Source organism: Magallana gigas, chromosome 9 (assembly GCF_963853765.1).
Source record: "Magallana gigas chromosome 9, xbMagGiga1.1, whole genome shotgun sequence".
Taxonomy (NCBI): domain Eukaryota; kingdom Metazoa; phylum Mollusca; class Bivalvia; order Ostreida; family Ostreidae; genus Magallana; species Magallana gigas.
In genome coordinates this window covers 40,538,997-40,549,270 of record NC_088861.1, presented here as the reverse complement: position 1 = coordinate 40,549,270, position 10,274 = coordinate 40,538,997, and the positions used below count along the sequence as shown (strand labels likewise).

At 33.8% G+C, this 10,274-nt stretch overlaps 1 protein-coding gene and 1 long non-coding RNA gene across 2 annotated transcripts; one reads left to right on the top strand and one right to left on the bottom strand.

Annotated features, from left to right (window-relative positions):
- Positions 1-280: 280 nt before the first annotated feature.
- LOC136271210 (uncharacterized) lies at positions 281-1,438 on the top strand. The gene is made up of 3 exons (XR_010709088.1): positions 281-845; positions 944-1,103; positions 1,182-1,438. It is a non-coding gene; the product is annotated as an uncharacterized lncRNA (long non-coding RNA).
- Positions 1,439-7,909: 6,471 nt separating this feature from the next.
- On the bottom strand, positions 7,910-9,952 carry LOC105330950 (uncharacterized). Its single transcript, XM_066070456.1, has 4 exons — positions 8,776-9,952; positions 8,360-8,491; positions 8,139-8,266; positions 7,910-8,041 (listed from the first exon to the last, which is right to left on the bottom strand). The coding sequence occupies exons 1-4, from the start codon at positions 9,429-9,431 to the stop codon at positions 8,016-8,018; spliced, it is 942 nt and encodes a 313-aa protein (XP_065926528.1). The 5' UTR covers positions 9,432-9,952; the 3' UTR covers positions 7,910-8,015.
- Positions 9,953-10,274: the final 322 nt, after the last annotated feature.

Sequence of the window (10,274 nt, the reverse complement as noted above, 5' to 3'; positions counted from 1 at the left end):
AACGATATTCGTTTTTATCCATTTCGATAAACAGTTCGCTAGGGCCGTCAACAACACGTGTTTTTGTACGAAAAATTGAACAAATTCGCGTGGCAAAACTCTTTAAAAACCCTCACCAAGTTTTTTATACTTCAAACAAACTGATTTCTTACCCCTTCTTTCACAGCAAATATGAGCAGAGAATTCCTGTATTTGATTGAATTCTTTCCCGCATGTTCCCGCATGAATCAACAATTCTCTTTCGAACACGTTCTTGTCTGCCATCTTGTAAAGATTTAAAACTACCGAAACCACAACCGTAGGTGGTTTTAGGTTTCCCGGAAACTAGTTTCAGTTTAAAGCCGAAAAATACAAAAACTAGTTTTGGTTTGGAACTTGTTCAAAACCGGTTCTGCAGATAAATGAAAAGTTTGCAAAACCGAATTAAAACCTAAACTAGTTTTTCATCAATAAATTCGCCCAAAATTAATTTAATAGATGGGCTGTAAATTAATAACGCAAAGCAAATAAATAATCGGTAGTTCTCGGATGTGTCGGATAATTTCGATTTCAATTGCACTTCTTACACAGGTATGTATATTTTAATGAAAAGCGGCCAAATATGCCACATAAATAACTTAGGACAGTCTATAGATTGATAAAAGAAGTTATGCTTAATAAATACGCATGTGCATATTTTAGATGCAGCGCGGTGAATCAACTAACTGGCGGTGCTCTTTAAGACACACGCTAGACCAATGTAGGGCTACCATTATCCAGAAGGAGAACACCTTTTGCTTGGACATCAGTTCCATAACTACCCAGCCAAACCGGGATCCCACATTATAGCTGTGACCATACGTGATGTAAGTTTACCAGATCTATTTTTTTAACCAGATTTATAAAGCTCAACCTCAGTTTGACTGATCATACATTATGTATTTATGCATGGTATTTATTTTAGAAGCAGGCAAAGGGAAACATTTTTAAAGCAGCTAGGACCATCTTGGAGAATATGGTGGAGAACTGTAACCTAAGAGAGCCGAGCCACAGGCAAGTAGACCAGGGCCTCGGTAGAGTGGCCAGCAGGCATCGCCAGAAATTCACACCGGAGGTGCCGAAAGGTAAATAGAAACCCCTAAATGCTTATATTTCGGTAAACCTTTTAAGTATTGACTAATATTAGTATTGTTATTTTGTAGTTTGCAGAGGATTTAATTGAAGCAGGATTCTTCAGGTCAGATGTTTGGATGAAAGGTATATGGTGTTCCTCACAGCGGAGCAGTTGGAAGTCCTTGCCAGCGTCAAACAGTGGTTTGGGGATTAAGCATTCAAACTCGTAAGGAAGCCATTTGTACAACTGCTGTTCATTCATGCTTACATCAAGAGCGGAAACCACATCAAGCAAGTTCCCTTAACATTTGTCCCGATGTCAGGAAAACATGGAAAGGAATACAAAAAGGTAATCTCATTGCGATTAGTATTAATGAAACATTAAAATATTATGTACCACATGTTTTGCTTTGTTTTCATTTTATAGAAATCATAAACCATGGCATATCATTAGAGATTTATGTGTATTTTTGGATGACGTAAATATTTAATAAACATTTATGCTCAATTTTTCAGGTATTCCTTCCAGACCCCCCCCCCCCCCCCCCCGGGCTGAAACCCTGTTTATAGCATGTTATGAACAAGGCATCTGGAAGGGGATTAGAGAATGTTTCCCTGGAACCAAACTCCGTGTCTGTGCCTTCCATTGGTCCAAAGCAGTGTATACCAAGGTCCAGGAGTATGGTCTTCAGGTTAATATCTATATAAATACAATGTTCATTCATTTTATCTTAAGATTGATTCTCTTTATACTTAAGCAACACTGAAAACTGAAATGTTTTGTTGTTTTTCAGGTTGCATACAGGGTAAGAGATGATGTCAACAAGATAATAAGGAAGCTGGTGACCCTCCCTCTCATTGCGAGGAGCACATCAGGCCTTCCTTTTTGATGCTTCAGTTTCCTTCATCTATGTTCAGCAAAAATGGATTGACATCAGGACGTGGTTCATTTCATCCTGGTGCATATTTAACCAGTCCATTCGCACAAACAATAAGGAAATACAATTGTTATCTAAAAGCTTAACGAGTTAGACCAAAACAATTAAAACATGTAATGGAATGATTGTCAAATAAGGATATGTACTGTTACTCATTTTGTTATATTTATTTCTACAGGTTGAAGTTTGGCACACCAGGATAAACATACAAAATACCAGGGTATCACACAACCAACCTACCACTGGTTGACTTCTCTGAAAGGAAGCAGATTTTCTGCCACTGCAAAGATTGCTAGTCGACGAAGGGAGACTGCAACGCCTGCAGAGGAAGTCACCATTTTACATCATATGCATAATCAAATATAATTTATGTCATTTATTTAATATGATATTGAATATAACAAATATACCTAAAACAGATAACATCAGTTAAGAAAAGATTATACATGTATGATATGTTACTGCAAAAAATAACTTTCATTGTCCATCACGGCTAATGATAATGATTCAATAATACCTTGTATACATACGAGTTGATCCATTCAAAACGAATTATATCACATACAAGTTATAGTCTGTCCTAATATATTTATGCAGCACATTTAGACGACTTTTAATAAAATACACATACATGTGAAAGATGTGCAATTGAAAGGGATAATTTCCAAGATAATTTCATTGACACATTATCATCTTTCACTCGGAAAAATAAAATTCACAAGAACAAAAACAGATTCCTTACGGAGATTTAAAATGGGGAATGTTAACATATTTTCTCCGTTCGGAATACACTCGGAATACATCGCGCAATTTTTCAACGTGATCACCCAGGCTTGCTGCAAGACAAAATCCCCGTAGACATCACATTTTATAGCATTGTATTGCAACCTGATAAGCTAACAGGGGCGTTTCGACTGAGAAATCTTGAAAAATGTTCATACTTTTGAATGAACATCATTTGAACACTGAAGTATTTATTATTATCAAGCAATTAAGCAAAATCTGAATTCAGGATATATTTGGACAGAAATAAATATTTACGCAGATACCAATTTCGCGTACGATTTGTTAACATTTTCATTACGCAGCACAGTTAAGGCTGTCAATAAACGAACGAGACTAAAGGCAGCTCCCTGCACACCATGTGACCATCACTGTGACGTCACTCACAAAGTGAAAGTAACAGGATGTAAACATTGCTAAAGCAGTAAGATTTTCTTACATATATACGTGTATTTTTACACACAAACGTATAAGATTAATAATATTTTATACGGCCAACTTCAAAGTAACATAGTTGTGAATGTGATCGTTATATATTAACCATGTTAACGTATATAACCTGGATACCCCCCCCCCCCCCCCACACACACACACACCGAGCTGTTCGTTAATTAAGGCAGGTTGAAAACAAGAGTTGTTTGCTAGAAGAAACTTTATCATAAAAAAAATTGAAAAATTTTGTAATTTGATGTAAATATTTGACATAAAACCTATGTTGTAGTGGCTCCCCCCCCCCCCCCCCCCCCGAACATCCCCAGCAATCCTCCACTTCTAAAAGCACACAGTATCTTATGCATGCATTCAATAACTTCTCATTTAATGCCTTAATTTTACACAGTGTTAATGTTGTGAAGTAATGCGGTTTATTATCGCAAATCCAACAATTGTTTACCAAACAATAAGTACAACATACGGTAATGATCAACTGCATTTAGTGTAGGTGACAATTCAGTTGCAATTTGTTTTAATAAGTTAAAATTATTTGGTAAATGTATTCTAAATGTGCCCTGAATATATTAAGTAATGCATTAACATATGCAGGGAAGGTATAAACAAAATCCCCTCAGTTTATTGTTAACAAATAGTCAGATAATACATGTACTATGTTGGTGGGAATGTGATAAATTGAATGTTAAAGGTGAACACCGCTCGTAAATAGGCACCATCACACAGATACCTGGTATATCAACCCTTTGATTTTCTTATACTTGATTGCACACCTGAAACTCGTGACTGACATGTAGTATTCCTTTCGTGGTCTTTGGATTTTTATGCATTTATTATTCTATGTGCATATTGTTTGTAAATAATGCATTGCCCAATTTATTTGATGTTAGTATTCATTTGGCTTGAAAAAAATGTGTAAAATTTGATAATTTCATCGCAACCGAATAACAAGGCGAGACAAGATGTGTGTCCACACAGGTGAGACCTCTACAGTGAAGTACTTTAAACTGTTCAGAGGTCTGCCCCTTATATAAGGGTTGTAGGGACATAGTGATGAAAGAGAAATATGGCCAACAGTGCCTTACACATATTTAACATGAATGTGCACGGGATATACATATGCACTTCTGTATTTTAAGCATCGCCTGAGGAGGTGAGAATAAATTAATCGAATCCTTGGCTAACAAAGAGGATTAAGATGGTGCAATATTTTTGCCTAGCTATTGGTCTGAAGTGCAAAATATTTATTTAAAAGAAAATTTATTTTAAACAAGATCAAGGCCTTATGAGTCACTTGAGCATAAATGCAACCATGTTTAGGGTTCATAGAATAGGAATTTCATAATTGAATTATAATAACTGATTAATAATTATTTTCATGCAATATAATCAGCAAGAGGTAAATATCTTGCTCAAAAAGATTCTCAGAGTGATGATGGATCAAACAAATTAATTATTTTGATAGTTCAAATGTAACCAAGCAGTCAAGACAAGATGTTGGTAGTGAATCTGATGAATTTATTCATATAAAGAAAAACAGCTTTGACATACAAAATACATTACCTTAAAAAATGGGGGAAAAATGTTAACAGCTTCAAACTTAAAAAAGTTTTGTTATGTTATCATTTTGGTGGGTTTTTTTGGCTCTTACACAAGATAATGTACTTTTAAATTGAAAACAATCCATTAAGTTTGAATTCAGTAAAGCCTACTTGCTCATCCCTCTGGTGCACTTAGTTTGCCTGCTAGATATGCCAGGTATTACATTTTTTTTTACAGGTCAATGCATATTCCCCATAAGACCAATCGCCACTGACCCTCTCCCCCAATTTCATTTAATATCTTACACCTTCTACTCATTATTAAAGATATTGCAGTGTAAAATAATATTACTTATTAGGTTTGTTACTGACTGTTTAAAGAAATTTGTGGGGTCGGTAAAGTCCATAGAAGGCGAGGCGGGGCCTCGCCTTCTATGGACTTTACCGACCCCACAAATTTCTTTAAACAGTCAGTAACAAACCTAATAAGTGTTTTGTTTTGTCGAGGACCTAAAGTTTGATATGTAAACAAACGTTTGTGTAGAAAATCAGTTCAAATAACGTTACGTCCGCCATGTTGCGCTATAAATTTTGACGCTTGCCTTTTAAAGAAATTTGTAAGGCAGCCACGTGACGCGTTTCATCCAATGACGTCGCGACTTTCTAGTCCGAGGCAAAACAAAATATAAATATTACATCGAGAAGATTAAAATGTCTTTCATGCCGAGTTATATTATTCAAACACAACAACAGGTGGATTGATACTTTTCTGCTTTAGTCTGATTGTGATATAGGCAACTTAATGCATTGGCTGTGCAGATTATCTGATTACAAAAATAAATTGAACACGGTCAACATACCCTACTAGAAATTGGCAAATCTTAATGGTAAATTAGAAACCTTATGAGTTAGATTTTGATTTAATGTAACTCCCTGCAGACTAAATTGTATAATCATTGAGCTTAATTTCAAGTAAGCTGATGGAAAAAAATATATTTAGTTGATATTTCTTAATTCTCTGTAAATTACAAATACCCGGTACATGTACTGATATACATGTATTACATACTGATACTTAATTAAATGTTCTCTTTGGGCCTCATCAGTCAGGTAAGAGAACATATTTATAGCCTGATACCTTCTTGGTGCAAAATTGATTAAATAAATTGGAAATATATATTGTTCTTTTATCACAAAATTTTCTTTAAATTACTAGTATACGTATCAATATTATACCAAAAAATTTCAGAAAAAGCACCAAGAAGGTTTCGGCCCTTATAAAAAAAACAACTGAAAGAAAATGTTCTCGACCAATATTAGGAAAGTTTCTAATCATGGCTGCTGGTTTGGAAGCTTATCAAATATTCATAAAATTTAGCATGATTCACTGTATAAAGACTTTTACATAAACATGTATATACATATTGATATAGAAAGATTTTTTTTTTTAGAAATGTTACTAAATTTAGTACAGTGAAATGAATTGAAAAAAAAAGGAAATGGAAATGATATGTATGTACAGAAGTTGTTTTCACCATAGATTTGTGTTATGTTAAATATACAGAAACATCATAAAGATAATTATGTGCATTAACTTTCCAAAGAATTTCAAAGAACTTGAAACAATAGATAAACAGGCAATACCATACGTCAATTTTATTTGTGTGTCACACAATATGCAAAAAAAATAATAATAATAATATGGGTAAATTTGTAACTTTTTGAGTCATTATTGCAATTTTAATTAAAAACAATATAAAAATATATAATTTTTGCTTATTCTAATTTTTTATGCTGTGAAAGTTATTACAAAAAGCTAAAAATAAGATCATCATAAAAATAATTGGATATATTTATATATTTACATTTGCAAATATGTTTCTTATATGAATCTATAGAATAGCGAAAACGTTCAATTCTGTATGAACGTTTTTGTGACGTCGCAATGATCATAGCACGCGCTTATCGCTTATCAGTTGGATTATTGTAAACATAAAATCTAGGTAATATTAATAGTTCTGAACGATTTGTCTTTCTCAAATGTAAATATATGTAATAAACAGCAATGTTAAAAAGTTCACCGGGATATGAAGTTGGTTGGTCACATGATCAAATCCTGTGAAGCCTGATGGGCTTCTAAGATTTAATCATGTACCAACCAACTTTATATCCCAGTGAACTTTTTAAATTGCTGTTTATTTTTTAAATATACCGAATGCAATGTACATCAAATAAATATGAAATGATACTGAAACTTTTAGAAAACAAAGGGCCTATCAATGGTTCAGGAAAAAAAGCATGCAAAAAAAAAATGAAAGAAATAACCTTAAATCAAGTACATGTACTAGTGATATATCAAGCATTCAATTTGACCAAACAAGACAAAAGAATTTGAATAAAAGGTACTGAATGCATAATTTATTATTCGCATTTAATTGGATAAGAATGATCCATTGCAAATATTTGATTTTAACATGGAGAAAAGAACTGTGAAATCTGACAGTAAATACTAACTTCTAAAAGTCACTCACTTGTCCCATTAATATTTATAATACCTGTACATGCAAAGTACTTGGTTTAAAGTTAATATATTAAAATATAGAACCATAAATTAATTCAAACAAAAAACAACTAGCAAAATGAACAATAACTCTAAAAAACAACAACATTTCTGAAGACTAGACTACCAAGTTTCTATTAAACACAAAGCAAAAACTATTAACAAAAGAATGACTTCAGATAGACACTGTCCTTTCAACCTTGCCAGCCTACTAAGGATTGACTTGCTGTTCTATCATCCACTTGCTATCATCCACTGCAAGAAACTTATCCTAATCCAAATCCAAACTTATGAACTAAAACCAATCAGAGAATGAAGCAGAACAGGGGCCTAGGACCTCAGATGAACACTGTCCTTTCACCCTTGCCAGCCTACTACAGGACTGACTTGATGTCCTACTATCATCCTCTACAAGAAACTTATCCTAATCCAAATCCAAACTTATGAACTAAACCAATCAGAGAATGAAGCAGAACAGGGGCCTAGGACCTCAGATGAACACTGTCCTTTCACCCTTGCCAGCCTACTACAGGACTGACTTGATGTCCTACTATCATTCTCTACAAGAAACTTATCCTTATGAATTTACCCACCCTGAAAACAGAAATTGATGTATTGAAAATCAAACTACAAGACTCTTCATTTTATCCCAATTCACACCCCATCTTTGTCTGCAGGATCTAGAAGAAAAAAGGAAATACATGCATATATTTTTCAAATCTATATTTCAATAGATGAAATAAAAATACAATTAAATTTCATCTAAAAATTAAATACCATTTCTTTGGTCTTCTCTTGTGAACACAATGACCTGTTTCTTGCCATTGATGGTGGTTACAATCCTCCTACCAAGCATAGAGGGAGGCACTCTCATCCATGTTGGCTGCCCCAAACCAGTTTCAACACTAGATTGAAGTATATATATATAGTAGTTAAAAAGATTATGTTTAAAAAAGCTCTCTGAAGTAGGTAAAGTACAAATGATATTTAAAACATACCTGAATACACTTTGCTGTGGTGCAGGTTGTGTAGGAAGTGTATTGGTTGTCGGTGGAACCAGTCTCAGGGGAGGATACGGAGCCACAGATGGTCCTGGCAACGAAACTGGCACTGTGGAGTCTTGAGATGATCTAAATAGTTGAAAAAAGATATTAAAAATCATTAATATATACATAAATGAAAATACCACAAATGTCTTTGAACAATTACAAAAAAAAACCTGCTCGACTACCGGTAATACAGTAAAACATGGTTATAATGAACATGCAAAATTGCTAAGCCCTGGCACTTCGCTATAAGCGTTTTTTACTGTGTATATCACATCATCTTAAGATTTGAAATTATTATTTTGGCATCATTCACACTGAAATTTTATGTTTAAAATCATTCTTGAAAGAGAAGATTGAAGCCATACCCAGAGACATTAGGAAGAAGGTTCCTCATTTCTTCCTCTGTTGGTTTTCTTAGACGGGGTTTTGGGATCCGACCAGGCTTTTTGACAGTTGATCTAAATCTAGGCTGCAACAAATTCTTAGCATTAGAAGAAATTTTCTCTGTCTTTTTGAAATCTTTCAGAGAATTGTGTATTTGATTGCTACCCTCATTTGCTGCAATAATATGGTCTAATGCACTTAAAATATTGTATAGTCTGTGTTTTTGAACTGATGGGTTGTTTTTAATCTGTTCAGCTATTGTGTTTAATTTCTGTTCAATGTGCTGTATCTTTAGTTCAGTACAATCACGTGTAGATGTTGAAGAATCAGTGTCCCTGCTACTTGCATATTGTTTTGACGAAAAGTCTGTATTGGCATTAGATGGATGATCTTTATGTGAATTAAGGTTGGCAAATGCATGTATTTTGTGCAAATGTTTACAAACATGACCATTTTTGTAATCCAGACAGGAGCATGAAAAAAGATGTTTACAAAGGTCGATGCAAGGAAATGTTTTACACTTGTTGAAGCAATACTTCTCACTGCATATGTCAACTAGTTTCTTTATGTCATACGTTGAATCAGATGAAGTAACTGTAAAAAAAAAAGTCACTGATTTGAAAAATACAGGAATCATCAATTTCTAAACTTCTCTGATGACGATCAAAATTATTAATATTTTCACCAGAGGGCAAATTATAACTTAAACGACGAAGTCTTGTCATGAACAGATTTTTTTCAATTTGTAAGAGGGTATCAACCAAAACATCAATCCGTCTATTGCGTTTTCCTTCAAAATATATAGTTTTAAGTTGATTGTGAAAACTTTCTACAAACATATTTGTATGAACATTTCCAAATTCCCCACTTCGAAAACATTTTGCCCAAATTTCTTTTCTGCTCAGGTAAAAATTCTGAAAGTAATGTAAAAATTCTTGATTAGATTACTGAAGTTTTCTCAACAATTCCTGGACATAAGAAGAGAATAGATTTTCAGACTGTGCTTGTAAACAAGCACATAAATAAGTATAAATTTCTGCTTGTAATTCCTCATCCTTAATAAGTTGTCGAATCTTTTTTTTCCAATTTTCATGAACATGCCAATGACAAAGAAAATGTTTAAGGTCCCCCCCAAAAACTTTCTTCGCAGCATTCCAACCTGAATTGTCGTCATCTGTCATCAGTATATTAACTTTAGTATTAGGAGATTTCATTTTGACGGAGTTCAAAAAGACAGAGATTACATCCTCACTCTCTCTATTGCTAACACAAAATGCCACAGGATAACCATGCCTAAATTCATCTAAAACCAAGAGAGTTATCAATTTAAAAGAATAAACATTTGTCTTGTGGGTTGAATCCATACAAAGTATAAGTGAAGCAAATTTTTTAAACATTTCAAGCTGTTGTTTAGTCATTATTGCAAGCATAAAATCTTCCTTCTGTAGACCTGTCAATGGATCGTCAATGTTCTGCTGTT